A 16,036-nucleotide genomic window follows, 5' to 3' on the forward strand; every position below is an offset into this window, starting at 1 on the left:
AGGTCCTGTTCATTAATCACACTGTTCATTAATTGTGGCCACTTAAAAACAAACATAACTATTATATATATATATATTTTATTGTGAAAGAAACATCTCTACCAAAATACATACATGATATCAACAGTATCTTTTTAAGCTGAGCATTAAAAATAATAAAAATATCATTTACCATTTCATGTTTATAAAAATATATTTTTATCAATCACTTTTGTCAAAATGGTCCCCAAAATAATTTTGCATAAAAATATTTGAGTTACCAGAGTAAACAACACAAGTGTCCAGGATTTAGTATTAAAATGTACGGGTACATGTATAGAAGAAAAATTATTTCATAAGCTCACATAAAAATATGGGTATAATGAAAACAATTACTTTGCAAGTGGTTAGTGAAGACACAGACTTCAAGCATTCTGTTTAATACTGAGTTAGTGCAAGTCAAAAGTCTCTGTGGTTTTCAGACATAAAAATAAAACATAATAAATGAAATCACAATATAAGAGTGAAGAAACAAAATACCTGAAATGGTACTTACTACTATACATTGTCATATTTTTCCCCTTCTGACTGAGGGGTTGAGGCATCAGAGTTACAGCCACTGTTTATCCATGCGTGATCATACAAGGCAACTAAATAGGTTTGAATTACTGGAGTCTACGCCTCTCTTAACTCCAGCAGATGAGGTGGTTTTGACCTTTGGAGTTCCGCAGCCTCACTCTAAAAATCAGCTGTGGTTTGAGATTCTAAATGAACTGAGCCAGCTGTTACTTATTTTCATATCTTTTTCAATATTTGTATTTAAAAAAAATGCACACACAAAATCTAAAATGTAACAATAGTGTCAAGTATTTATAAGTACAAATGTATAATTATATACAATATATAAACGGAATGTGCTAAGTATTTAGGTGACCATAATAGAATACAATATATAAATGGAATATGTGACAATCATTCAACAAAAACTTTGACACATTTTGAGAATTGTGGGAACACCTTCGAGCATATCTAACAAAAGATTACATTTGAGGCCAAAACATTTTATCCCATTAATACCCATGTGGAATTAATTTCCAGATACCGAGTTTTAAAAATTATCGTGTTGAATATTTTTGAAAATTATTGAAATTCACTTGGGGTATTTGGGATAAAATCTATTAAACTCACATTTCTCAAAATATGTGAGGGGGTGGGGGGGGGTCAGTTTATAAATCATAAACAGATCTTGTAAGCATGTATAAAAATATCTTGTAACTAATCTCTGACCAAAATTTAAAAATGATAAAGATAGTGAAATTATCAGAAGATGTAAAAAATCAAATACCCCACATCCTTAAATAAGAGCATAGCATTATTGCTTGAAGGGTTAATACCTCTTGTCTAACAACTGTCTGTGTTGTCATGATAATAAAATAAACAAAGTTGCCTGTTGATACCATGATAGTTCTCAAATCATTTTACAAATAAGCACAAAATTCTTAGTTAAGAAGGGACATAACTCCATAAATAAAGCTTTTAGAATAATGTCCCTTGTCTTGCATAATTATGTGCTTTTGCATGATAGGCAAGTATTCCAAGTCTCATGTTGATACCTTTCGTAGTTTTGAAATCTTCTAGTTTATAAGCTATTTTGACTAACAAATTTAAGGTAAAAAGGGGCATTACTCTAAAAATATTATATTGCTTTCAGAATAATGCCCCTTGTCTCACAACTGTGCCAACCTTTTAACATTTTACAAATCATTCTTACCTGTTTAATAAGGTATATATAGCGGGCTATAATTAAAAGATAATAGTAATATTTAATTTAGTCAAAGTATAAAGAATTTTTACTTTTTTGTATTATTTTCCTCTGTATATTATACTAGAAGCATCAGATGAATTAACATTAATTTTGTGCTAATAAATAGTTGGATTTATAACAAATGGCTTAATTCATAATGAGAGCTACATTGTATTTTGTCATTAAGTTTTTTTGTTGTTGTTTTTTTTTTTTGTTAGAGAGGGGCATTATTTGTTATTTTTTAACATTAATTCCAGTATATTAAATTGAACACAAAGTCATGACTTAATGAAGGAAAATCAAATCCTGTAACTATGTTAAAAAAGTATTGGTTTGCTATATTGTTGTTAGAGTACTGAACATAAAATACGAGTACATGTATATGTGTACACCTGAATAATTCTACCAAAATATTCATATCACTAGTATGAATGACATCATTTTTACTATCTTATGAATTCCTCCTTTATATTTCTGTATCTTATTAAAATTAAATGTTTAAATCTAGCAAAGGTTTTAATTAGCTAATATGTCTAAGACTGGACAAAAACTGCAATTTTGAGTGTTTTAACTGTAACACTAGGTTTTCAAAATCAAAGTTCATAATACACAAATTCATAGGAAATCCTGTTCAAATGTTTGTTTTTTTCCCTTTCCTTTAACCTGACCCACCACTATGTTTCTTGTACAAAGCTGCTATGTCATTTTTGAAGAAACTGCGTAGCTGTGGGCGCTTGTTTTTGAATGTAGGTGTTAACAGTCCATTCTCAATAGAAAATAGTTCTGATCGCAAAATGATATCTTTAGTCTGAAAATAAATAATAGAATAATTCATATTTTCTGTGTTTCACGACAAAACCAACATGATGGGTTTGCGGCCAGCATGGATCCAGACCAGCCTGCGCATCCGCGCAGTCTGATTAGGATCCATGCTTTTCGTTTACAAACCCAGGATTACAAGAAGAGAAACTGATAGCGAACAGCATGGATCCTGATCAGACTGCACGGATGCGCAGGCTGGTCTGGATCCATGCTGGTAGCAAACGCACTATGTTGGTTTTGTCATGACTCGGCTCATATATGTGGACTATTTTACACTTTATTCACATGATGTATTAAAGGTGCATGCCTCCAGATGAACCAAAATATTTCAATAAAATCAAAATTGAGAAAAATGTACTAAGATTTTAGAAAAAGTAAAAAAAACTGATTTTTCAATATTTTTAACTGTATTTCTATTGCGCAATTATTTAGGGCTATTTTTGCATATTTATACTTCATTTTAGTAATTTATGTGGGTTGTTAAAGTCATTGGTAAATTGTGCCAGTTGCTTTCTTTTGAATACTTCATAATATTTTACTTTTTAAATACATTTTCAAAATTTTCATAAAAATAAGCATGAATCTGGAGGTGTGCTGTTTTAAGTTTGCCATTGAAACAGAATGCAGACAAGGCAGAAATGTTAAGTAATCTTAAAAATACAGCATTCCACTGATTTGTTAAATAAGTGTCATCAGTGAGACTATTAACTTAACCTGCCCCAGTTAACCCAACCTCCACCAATTAACTCAATGTAAATCAAGAAAAAAGGCAAATTACCAATAATTTCAAATATAACATAAAGAAAACAATATGTTGAAAATAGTAACTTACAATTTCAAATCCTTTGAGACCAGCTTCTCGAGCAGTTTTCTGTATGTCCAGTAGAATCATTGACTTAACACTCTGGATTAAAACATAAAACATAATTTTTGTGAACATTTTACACTTAAACATCTTTATCATAAAAACCCTTCAATAACACAAATTAGTGTAATCACCCATGAAAATGATGCCAATAAAATATTTGTTAGTTATTTGAGAAAATAACTAAATTGTTTCACTTGAATTTCCAAATAATTATAAGTTATTTTAACCAATTTCTACACATATATGATTTTAAACAGTATAGCATGTATTATATGAAGCAAAAAAACACAACAAAAACAATATGATAACCTTTGTCAACAATTAACTTACCTTAGAAATAGGAAATGTATGTATATACTGGTAGCAGAAAATCTTACCTCACTTTTGCACAGTTTCTGGAAACTATCTGAAATGTTTTGAGATTTTGCCCATGACATTAAAACTTCTTCATCAGGTACAATCACTGCCATCACATACGGCTGTAAGAAAGTTAATAAATAAATGGGAATAAACAATACAAATACAATTTTGTTTTGATAACTCCTTAATCCATTGGCCTGTGTCACATACAGGTATTTTTGAAACCTATGAAACTACTTTCAGCCACTTTGAACAAACCGGCATCACTGGTGTTATAATAAAATTGCATAACATTTCTTAAATGTTACTTTGCTTGACATTCCTTAAATGTTACTTTGCTTGACATTTCTTAAATGTTACTTTGCTTGACATTTCTTAAATGTTGAATTGCTTGACCTTTCTTAAATGTTACATTGCTTGACATTTCTTAAATGTTACTTTGCTTGACATTTCTTAAATGTTACATTGTTTGACATTTCTTGAATATTACATTGCTTGACATTTCTTAAATGTTACTTTGCTTGACATTTCTTAAATGTTACATTGTTTGACATTTCTTGAATATTACATTGCTTGACATTTCTTAAATGTTACTTTGCTTGACATTTCTTAAATGTTACATTGTTTGACATTTCTTTTATGTTAAATTGCTTGCCATTTCTTAAATGTTACATTGCTTGACATTTCTTGAATGTTAAATTTCATGTCAATGTGTTTTTTATCCATGCAATAGCCAAACTTCATTACATCACATGTGTATATATTCCAGAACTTTCATGCTAGCCTATAAAAATATCCTGCCTTTAGTCAATATTTTCATTGTTCAGCAGTCAAACAAACTTTATGATAAATATTGAAATTAGATTATGAAAAAATTACAAATGAATTATTTTTTTTCATTTCAACAGTCTCTTGCTATGGTTTAGTTTTAAAAGCCACTATAATTACATATAATAAATGGTTAAACTGTAAATAAGTAATATACAATACCTGAAGACTATCACCTTCTACAAAAGATTGAGCCACAAATGAACTCCGGCTATAAACCAGTTCTACTTTCTCCGGAGCCACATACTCTCCCTGTACATAAAACAACACAAAAATATTATGAAAAATGAATGCCAGTCCCCATACCTTTATCAGTTAGAGCATGAGACTTGTAATATCAACATTGTGGGTTTGATAGTTGGGCTGGTCAACTAATATTACTTACCAGTCTGATTGTCCAGATTTCAAAATGGAAAAATGCCAATTTAGGGTAACTTTAGTGACTACCACTTGTTGTTTTTTGACAGTACTACAATTATTTTAGCAATTGTGTTATCTATTATTCTCACAGATCAGTGCTTGAAGTACATATTTAACCACAGTAGCCAGTAGAGCTGTGATTTTACATCATGATGGCCATATTTTACCTTCTTTTTTCTTTTGGTTTATGAGTTTTTTTTCACAAAGACAAAATCTTTACAATATGTATCATACATTATGATGCAGATCTATTTTTTTATGAACCTGTAACTTCTACTACAATGAAAAAAGAAACTTGCTTTACATTGCTTTAAGTGAATTATGTTACATTTTAAATTATCTTACCTGTGACAACTTGAACAAATTTTTCTTCCTGTCAATAATTTTTAATGTACCATTCTGAAAGGTTAAACAGGTTTTATGTTACATAATGAGGAACATTATCTGAATTTATTAAAAAAATAAATGTCAATAAGAATAAAAATATTTTAAAATGCATAATTTATATTCATATTTTTATACCTCTACATGCTCAGAATAATTTCATATGATTTTGGAAATTGGTAAATAACAAACCTAACCAACAAAAACAGCATAATATACTAGGTAATTTTTGACAAAGTAATATAACATAAAAACTAACAGGTAACCATTGTCCAATATCTCCTGTATGAAGCCATCCCTCCTTATCAATAGTTTCTGCTGTTTTTACTGGGTCTTTATAATATCCACTTGAGATAGTGACTCCTTTAGCACACACCTAGTGAAATATAAATAACATATAGCACATACCTGATGAAATATAAATAACATATAGAACACACCTGGTGAAATATAAATAACATAGCACACACCTGTGAAATATAAATAACAATAATTATAGCATACACCTGTGGAATATAAATAACATATAGCACCCACCTGTGAAATGTAAATAACATATAGCATACGCTTCGTGAAATCAAAGAAATATAATTAACATAAAAACTAAAAATCTTTCTTTTATATTTTAACAAAAAAAGCTTACTTTGATTCATTGATACACAACCATGATTTATCAAAAACAGCTGCAAGTCATTACATCTACTTTAATTTACTACCCTTTGATTATTTTAAGCAAAGTTATCAAATGGTTAATCACCCCTTGATTACTTAATACGACTTATATATCTCTATTAATTTTAGTGCAATTATCTCCCCTTGATTATATTATCGCTTACTTTACCCCTTGGCTATAATAATCTAAATGTAAGATATATGACTTACCTCCCCTTGGTTATTTTTAGCATAGTAATTATATTCAGGAGCATCAAACAGTTTGATGTAGGTGTATGGCAACGGAGGTCCAACATGTCCTGTTGATACAAAATAATAGAGTTGATAATAAAGATGATCAAGAATATCATTCTTACAAAAAACTGTTTTCTTTAATTTAACAGTCATGCAAATATTAAAGGCAAGTTCAAATAATCAGACAGTCATTAGAACATAGCTTCAGTGTCTGCTTCTTTAGTAACTGTACTTTTAATTTGACTACACAATTATTTTCAATAACTTTTGATAGCAAAACAACACACTTTTTAATGTATCACTGTACAATATGTATTTAAATAGCCTGAGTTCATTTTAATTTATTTTAATTCTTGAATTTTCGACAGCTTGAAATTTGTTAAGATGTTTGTTCTATATTAAAAACATGTGAAATGATTTGGGTTCTGCAACAAAATATGCTACATCCCCGGGTGTAGATTTTCCGAGGTTTATGAAATAAACCATGGAAACTGCTTCAAAAACCTTGGAAATAAACCAGTTTTACAAGGTTTTTTCTTAATTCCGAGTTTTTTTTTAAAACCTTGGAAAATTTATCCAAGGTTTTTGTATAAAAATCCTTGGAAATAAAGAATACCTTGGAAACTATCTCGGAATTAAACACTCTGCCAAAAATCAGCTCGGAAAAAGCTTGGAAGTAAGAACTTTGTCATTTTTTTGCTCGGAAAAGAACTTAGAAAATTTAAGTAAAATTTGTTGGAAACACTTTGCCAATATTTAGCTTGGAAATGACCTCGGATAATTGAACTTAACTAAATTTCATCTCGGAAAATGTTAAGACATAATCATGATTTAACTTATAATGGGCATCAAAAGCAATAATCAACAGTTAAAGCAAACTAAGATAACAACCCAACTGTAGATTGCCAATGGATATTTCTTAATCCATGGTCAGAGCAAACAATTGTCCAACAGCATGGAAAGGAGAGATTTGGTCCAGGGAATCAATTTTTAGTATGGACATTGTCAATGGCCAACTTCCTTTTCAATAAATTTGTACTTTAATCTTCTGAAGCCATTTTTGTGGGAGGAATCAATTAAAAAAATTTAAGTGTGAAAACATGGAAAAGTTAAATACAATGTAAATTCCTTGTTGCCATAAAATACCTTTTATTAATGGCTATAAAGGTATTGTAACTAATCATAATAAGATAAAGATTATTCAAATAACTGATGATCAGAAAGACTTGAAAATTTTATTTTTTTTATTTTCATATTTTTTTTTTATTATTTATAATTATTGTTACTAGATATCTTCTCCATTTTTAAGAATAGATAAAAGAGCAAAACTTATAATTATACAAAAAGAAACAATCAGTGTTTATGTCTATTAGTTTCTAAATGCATCAGTATTTTTCCTGCAGTTTCTTTCTATATATAGACTTAACTTAGGGTTTCTTGACAGCCTGTAAGCAACACTGAAATAAGAATGCTATTAATCTTTAATATATGTTTTTATGCCATATAAAATAGTATATTCTACTAAGCAAGTCTGTGACATACATTCAGATTACAATTTACTCTGCCATTAATTATGTGTACAATAAACATAAATAGTTATTAGTCCCCTACCGGTTTAACCGGAGGGGACTTTAGGTTTACCCTCCGTCCGTCTGTCCGTCTGTCTGTCTGTCCGTCTGTCTGTCCGTCTGTCTGTCTGTCTGTCAGTCCGTCAGTCCGTCCGTCCACAAAACTGGATCCCGCGATAACGCAAAAAGTACTGAAAATATTTTTATGAAACTTGATATATGGATAGATGGCAGTATGGAGATTATGCACGTCTTTTTTTTTTCTTCCTATGTTGAAAATTCTGGTTGCTATGGCAACAAATAGTCTGAAAATATGGCAAATTTAACACATAAACTGGATCCAGTGATAACTCAAAAAGTACTGAAAATATTTTTATGAAACTTGAAATATGGGTAGATGGCAGTCTGGAGATTATGCACATCTTTTTCTTTTCTTCCTATGTTGAAAATTCTGGTTGCTATGGCAACAAATAGTCTGAATTTCAAGATTTCTGATTTAAATTTTTCAGCTTTTTCACTATATGTTCTTTATTTCTTAAGGTGTTTACTTCAAACTTTAAATATAAGTTTCTGGTCATCAACCACATCATATGTGACAAGGTTTATAACTCTAGCACAAAAAATATCAGTATTACCTCCCTTGAACTTAGATTTTTTAGGGGAAAAAATGTTGTCTTTTTAGCTCGACTTTTCTATGAAAAGGGGAGCTATCCTACTCGCCCCGGCGTCGGCGTCGGCGTTAGCGTCGGCGTTGGCGTCACACCTTGGTTAAGTTTTTCGTACCACCCCACTTTATTTCAGAAGTATTACAAGTATGGCTTTGAAACTTACCATACTTGTTCACCATCATAACCTCCATCTACAGACAAGAGTACATAACTCTGTCAAGGTTTTTGACAGAATTATGGCCCTTTTTTGACTTAGAAAGTGTATTGAGCTTGGTTAAGTTTTTTGTACCACCTCACTTTATTTCAAAACCATTGGAGGTATTGCTTTGAAACTGACCATACTTGTTTACCATCACGACCTTCATCAACAGACAAGAGGACATAACTCTGTCAAGGTTTTTGACAGAATTATGCCCCTTTTTGACTTAGAAAATACATTGAATATGGGTAAAATCCACTTATTGCCTTAACCCTTTGAGATATTGCTTTGAAACTTTTAATGCTATTTCACATCATTACCCCCATCTGTACGCAAGAGAAGGTAACTCTGTCAAGGATTTGTTTTAAAAATTAAGGCCTTTTATCGACTTAGAATCTTGGTTAAGTTTTTAGTACCAGTCCACTTTTTGACTGAACTGTTTGAGATATCAATTTGAAAGTTGGAATACTTGTTTACAATCATGATTCCCAAACATGTCCAGGAGAAGGTAATTCTGTCAAAGATTTTATTTGAATTATGGCCCTTAACTGTCAATGTTTTGTATTATAGGCAAGCACTAAAAAACTCAACTCAGTTTTTTTTTCTTTCTTACCAGCCCTCTTTTGACTTAAACATTTCAAACTTTGCTGCAGTGTTCAAGGGTATCACACAATTCAGTAAAATAATTCTTCACTAAATATCTTAATGCTCATGGCCATTGTTCACTTTAAAAATACAGAGATTCTTGTATTGCCTTTTACTGCAAAAACTTTTTTTATTGGCAAGCAATAAAAAAGTCGAGCGCGCTGTCTTACGGACAGCTCTTGTTTAAATAACTTCTTTATTTCCTAACGTATCTACTTCAAACTTCATATATATGTTTCTTATTATCACTCGACATTTTTGAGAAGGTTAAATACTCTAGCAAGACTATTTCCAGAATTATGTCCCCTTTGAACTTAGATTTTTTTCGAGAAATTGGTATTTTCACTCCAACTTCTTCATTCCTTATAGGATTTACTTTAAAATCCCACATCGTAATAATATGACAAGGTTGTATAAACATAATTTCCTTACTAAGCATGGAAACTTAACACATTACTGTGATATAGACAAACTTATTTTATTATGTTTTGTGGTTGATATTTTCAAATACAGACTTCATCCTCAAATTCATTATAAATGGCAATACACAGGAGTGTATGACAATTAAAGAACTTTTTGAGGGACCGGTAGGGGACTACTGTATTGCCCGCAATACTATCAAATGCTTGTTTATTGTCCTTTTAATATATAATTATGTACAATTAATGTGTAAAATATGTATGCTTGATACTTTCTTATAATTAAGATAAATAAATACTGCATCCACTAAGTTTTCACACACAGAATATAACACACTGATCAGATAAAACTAATGGCACCCCAGGTGGTTCCCTCTTATAATCTATGCATGATCAATCTTCTCATTGAGCATTCTGGGATAGACCAGATTGTTCCATGTGATTATTCAGGGGGAGTCTGGGTTTTTATACAATCCAAAACAGTCTAAAATGACACTGCAACTGTGATTCTCTTATAATTTTCAAGTTTTACTTTTATTTATCATTTGATATGTTTGTACCTTCAATAAAATTAATGTAAAAATAAAATGATGATGGCTTTGATATTTTGGGATCACCCCTGTTTCACATTATGATTGCCCCTTCAGTTATACTGTTGAAAAATTTGAATCTCAGACATTAATGGGTCAAGTGGTTATAGTTGGAAGTAGTGCAAACCTGGATTTATTTTAAGCAATTTTGGACATATCTTGTTTTAAATGTTAGGGAGCATATTTTGGAATTTTTAAAGAAAACATTTATCTAAGTGTTACAAGATTCAGGAAATGTTTGGTTGTTGTAATTGAACCTAAAGATCAATGACCTGGGACAGGAAGATAAACAAAAGAAACATGATAGTAAAAAGGTTCAGGTAAATAATTTTAGATACATTTATGCATAAAATCTGTTGTTGTTTTTTTTTTCAAATAAGTATTAAATACAAACTATTTTAGATCTATATTTTTAACCTAAATGTAAGCTAGTTTAAATACAATTGTTTAGAGGATATTTTATGAGTATTAATGTTATTTTTGTCTATGATTGTATTGAACAAGATGAGTGCATGAAACTATGATGACATTATTTATAAACTTTCATCTATTATTTGAATCTACAAATTTTTAATTACAGAGTCAGCTTGTAAGCAAGTTTGCAAGACTGTTCCAAACTACAAGAAGATGGCAATCCAGCTTTGCTGTGTTTTATCATAGTATATCATTGGCATCCAGGCATCGATTAAGGAAGCCAACTGTAGACCAGGAAAGGCTTCAAGGAATATACTACAGTATGTTTTTGTTTTAAAACTAGGTTTTGAAAGTTTCAATTTGAAATTTGAATGAATGAAGGTTTCTGGAACTGATTTTTTTATTGATACTTTGTTGGAAATGCTATTAATGTTACATGATGACTCTCCAGCTTTATTGATACAGATGTCACTTTGAGCAGACAGATACAATTAGTGTAGGCAATCAGAATCACCTTATGAAAAGCGTTATTTTTTGCAATATTTTTAGAGTGCTTTAGGTTGTAACATCAAGTATGACATTATCTAAAATAATAGTAACAGACATCGTTTCTTTCTTAACATCGCAGAATTGTCACACTGCTTACCAAAGTTTTCTTGAAATCCTGACACTAAGTACTGATGAAGAAAAATAAGAAATCAACATGAAAAAAATTAAATTCACTATTTCAAAACAGTAGACAAACATTTAAAAGTAACTACAGAAAAGTTCATTTGAAAATATTAAAGCCTTCATTTTAATCAATGGTCTTGAACAACTTGTAATTCAAGTAGTTTTGGATTTCACAAAAGTGCTGATTTTTTAAAACAATATATATCAACAGTGAACTGATATTTTTGTCTATGGAAACATTTAAGGAATGTATCATTTTTTTTATTGATTAATAAAAAAGAAATTAAATGATGTAATTCTGATTGCCTACACATACTGAACTGTCCTGAGTATAACCACAGGTGTTCCTTAATCCTGGGCTGGATAGCTCCCTCAGAGGGAAGAAGCCCATCCTGGCTTCAGGAGTCAAAAATACAATGTTGTAAGGCAAGTAGTTTGAAGTCTTTGATCCTGACCACATGGAGAGGGAAGCGCCCAATGGAGAGAGAAGCGCCCAGTGGTGATTTTATATAATTGTTTTTCTAACTTCTTTCAATGGCTGTACTTTATTAAATATTTACTTTATTTATTTCAGGAATTGTATCCTGGAGCATTTTCCACATGTGACCCCTGTGATGGTGAGGGAAAAACTAAGGGACATTTAAAAATCATGAAGAGTGAACAGGAATTCAAAAGATAGATATTTGAATACATTAAAATTTAACCGGATACCAAAAAATTATAACTGAACATTGAGTGTAATATTTACCATTAAAAACTTCTAACTTAACTTTTCATTTGTAGTGCATTACTATTTACTTCACACTGACATTAAATGTTTAAGTGAGTCATGTGATCATTTTTTGCTCTGTATTATTACAAAGAAGTTTCTTAATTCCTTAAAAGGACAATATAATTGCTCTTTTCAGAATATTTCATTGGATGTTATATTTTCTGATTTTCCATGGATATTCTAGAAATTTCCAAGGTTTTTGCTCAAATAAACTTTGGAAAATTCTCTGATGCCCTTAAGTAAGAATCCTCGAAAATATAACAGTATTCCCAGTTGTGAGAAACTTTCCGAGGTTTTCATTTAAAAAACCTTGGAAAACAAACCACGGAAACACTTTAAAAATCCTTGGAAATCGTTCCAATACTCCGAGGTCTTACTTTTTACGAGGTTTTTTTTAAAAAAAACTCGGAAATTTTTTTCCAAGGTTTTTCACCCTCTCCCTATTTTTCCAAGGTTTTTTTATTAGCAAAGTTTTGCATTTTCTTGTTCCAATACTCCGAGGTTTTTTTCCAAGGATTTTGAGCCAAAAACCTTGGAAAATCTACACCCGGGACTTTTAAAACAGGCTTCCTTGTGATATAAATTTTGGTTATGATGAATTTTAATCCTAATATATTAATATAACTTGTGGTCTACAGTGAAACTAAGAGACCAGTGCATGATTGTAGTGTATATTACCTTTTCAAACAACTGTTAAAACTGCTTTAATTAATATGATATCATTACAGGCAATTTCATTTAACACTTGCAAACTTTCAAAATGCCAATGGAATTTGAAAATGGTTGAAAGTTTATTGTAAAAAAGAAAATTGGTATGAATCCTTAGATTGTTTTGTTGGCATTCTTAATGTTAAAAGCTTCAGGTATTTCTAGTTTAATTTGTGATTTAAAATAGAATATATTTACCCAGGATAGCCATCAATATAATCATCAATAACGGCTTTCATATATACATGTATAGAATACTTATATTGTAAGCTATAATTTAATATAGAATTATTTCAATATAGTGAGTTACAATTTACAATTAGAGAATTAAAATTACCGGCTACATTCAATAGAATAATACCTGCGCTCCAGTCCCCAACTATTCCCATTGATACCGCCGCAACAGTTTCTGTTTGCCCGTATGCTTCTAGAAACTGTCAAATACACTTGTCATTAATGATAAATAATGTTAACTTATAAAGTAAGTCCATTAAATGTATCATTTTGAAAGTAAATTTATCACATAAACCGCGGCGCAGGAGTGTAATAAAGCCATTTAATAAAAACGATATTACACTAGTGTAATATTAGTCACTTTGATGTGACGTCATTTGCGCTATATAGAAACATAGCGTTAAAGCACGCTAATGTTAGCGTTACACTATGGGGGCGTCATTGAAAAATTACTCATTTTAACAGTTTACTGTTCTTATTTTATATATGTGATAAATAGAATATTATATTCGTCTAGATTCAATACTAAATTTATTGAACTCGTTGAATAAAACAATATTATGCTCGCCAGAGGCTCGCATAATATGATTTTATTCAACTTGTTCAATAAATTTAATATTAAACTACACTCATTCAATATCCTCTATATAAAACACACTGACCTGTTATTAAATCTTATTCAATCTTAGCAGGCACAGTCTTCTGAAAATGTTCTGTTATTTTTTTCATTAGAAATTTTTGTTGATTTAGAAAAGTTATAATGAGGTAACTTATAAAAAAAAATTTAATGTAGATTAACACACAAGCTGTTCATGTATCAAAAGTGTTCATATCACAACAGACCTTAATTAAACATTAGAGTGAACACGAAGAGAGCTAGAAACATTGTGGAAATAGATGAGCTCATCATTTATACAGGTAATTATATATCTTAGTTAAACATGCCAGCAACTTAAAACAGATATCACTTTCTGGCATATCAGACTGGCGTTTCCGTTTTACCAATGCCGGCATTGGGGGTGGGGGTGCAGGAATTGAGTCTCCTGCTATAATGTGAATGAATGGCATCATGCTTAGGATGAGGTATTATTTTACGATTATGAATGAAGTTGTAATTTCATAATATTATGCAGTTGTAAGAAAATAGTTACAGGTGTAATTACATAAATTTTCATGGAAAATGGTTTTATTATGGTTAAGAGTTTAAAATATGATGGAATATGGTAAAATATGCAAGAAAAAATATCTGACATATGTAACTAATTGCAGTTAGGATTGGAATTCTTCCCTCGTGGGTGGGCCCCCTTGTGGTGGATATTCCGATCCGAACCGCAACAAATGACAGATATTATGAGTCTGTACTGGGAGGCAGTAAGTGTAATATTGCTATAATTCTAGATCATACATAACATAATAACATTAAAATCTGAATATTTCTACATACCACACAACCAAGAGCACATCTAAAGAAAGTTAAAACTTCAGCTTCTAGTGGGGCAGAACCTGTGATAACAATATCAACTTTACCACCAAACAATGCCTGAATCTTCTTAAACACAATCTTGTCCCATATACTGTTACGTCTTATGATATACCTGTTCATGAATTTAAAATATAGAAATACTGATTAAGTCTATAAAGCTATTTTAGTATTATTATATATCCCTCATTTGTCCTTTTTTTTCCCTAACTAAATATCAACATTTTTCCCTGTAGTTTCTTAGTGTTATGATTATGATTAACCCATAAAACACAATGCCTGAATCTTCTTAAACACAATCTTGTCCCATATACTGTTACGTCTTATGATATACCTGTTAGTAGTATAGAGTATGATGGTTCCGGGACACTTTGAAGCCTAAAAAAGTGTTTATCTATCAAACCAAAGGGTAAGACAGCTCGACATAGCTTACCTATCAACCCAAAAAGTAAGACAGCTCGACATAAAACCCCATTTTATTGATTTAAGAACACCCTCAGGCCAAAATCCCCCCGGAACCATCATACTCTATACTACTCATAAATAGAATACTATAAGACAGGCGGGAACCGACGAATCCTTTTTTATAATTAAAATATATATAAATGAGTTTACAAAAACAAATATATTGTTTAAAAGAACGAACATACACCGATAATGTAAATCCTCAATATGTTACAACAAAAAACGGAAGATTAATGATAAAAGCCGCGTGTGCTTCATGCGGTAAATTGAAATCTAAGTTTGTAAAACAAGGCGGTTAATCATGAGTAAAAAAATGTTTATCCAACCTTAGGAACCAACTTTTAAATAGTTGCAGCCTATAAATCAATATGTCGTTCCGTATCACGTGTACAGTTTTCCGCTAAAGATCAATAGTGAAACGTCATCCAGAACATTCGCCTAGTGTGCAGCTCAATAGATGTTAAATGCGTTGTTATTATTTCATCAGCCAGGAATACAGAGTGGTTAGACAGAATGTAAGTTGTTTTACCATTTTTCTTTAACAAATATAGTAAATGAATTATTTATTCTTTTATCTAAGAAGTTCTTTCGTTAATCATTAAATTTTTGTTTTTATTTTAGGGCTGAACAATTTGCGATAGAGATGTTTAAATATATAAAATCCCTGGAAGATTTTCTTTCTCGTAAAACGGAGAACGGAGAAGTAATTACGCAGGATGAATACAATAAAATGTGTACTTATAAAAACACAATTGAGTACATTTCTAACATTCATAATTTTATGAAAGATCATGCTCAACAACAAGTTACAGAAGATCAAATTGATTCTTT

At 30.7% G+C, this 16,036-nt stretch overlaps 1 protein-coding gene and 1 long non-coding RNA gene across 2 annotated transcripts; one reads left to right on the top strand and one right to left on the bottom strand.

The window, feature by feature from the left end:
• Positions 1–62: 62 nt before the first annotated feature.
• Positions 63–14,863, bottom strand: LOC132727202 (long-chain-fatty-acid--CoA ligase 1-like). Its single transcript, XM_060712628.1, has 9 exons — positions 14,705–14,863; positions 13,388–13,460; positions 6,348–6,436; positions 5,725–5,841; positions 5,427–5,480; positions 4,824–4,913; positions 3,851–3,952; positions 3,438–3,509; positions 63–2,591 (listed from the first exon to the last, which is right to left on the bottom strand). The coding sequence occupies exons 1-9, from the start codon at positions 14,861–14,863 to the stop codon at positions 2,442–2,444; spliced, it is 906 nt and encodes a 301-aa protein (XP_060568611.1). The 3' UTR covers positions 63–2,441.
• LOC132727195 (uncharacterized) lies at positions 7,959–12,869 on the top strand. The gene is made up of 3 exons (XR_009625311.1): positions 7,959–10,780; positions 11,041–11,194; positions 12,121–12,869. It is a non-coding gene; the product is annotated as an uncharacterized LOC132727195 (long non-coding RNA).
• Positions 14,864–16,036: the final 1,173 nt, after the last annotated feature.

The sequence above is a fragment of the Ruditapes philippinarum genome, unplaced genomic scaffold, assembly GCF_026571515.1.
Source record: "Ruditapes philippinarum isolate M1 unplaced genomic scaffold, ASM2657151v2 ctg5358_1_1_1_1, whole genome shotgun sequence".
Lineage (NCBI taxonomy): Eukaryota > Metazoa > Mollusca > Bivalvia > Venerida > Veneridae > Ruditapes > Ruditapes philippinarum.

Bases quoted from the DNA above. Each gene is read 5' to 3' on its own strand.
- LOC132727202 (XM_060712628.1), bottom strand. From the start codon at position 14,863: ATGAACAGGTATATCATAAGACGTAACAGTATATGGGACAAGATTGTG. The intron at 4,914-5,426 runs GTAAGATAATTT...TTTTATGTACAG, and splicing joins ATTTGTTCAAGTTGTCACAG to GGAGAGTATGTGGCTCCGGA. The intron at 3,510-3,850 runs GTAAGATTTTCT...GTTTTAATCCAG, and splicing joins AGAAACTGTGCAAAAGTGAG to AGTGTTAAGTCAATGATTCT.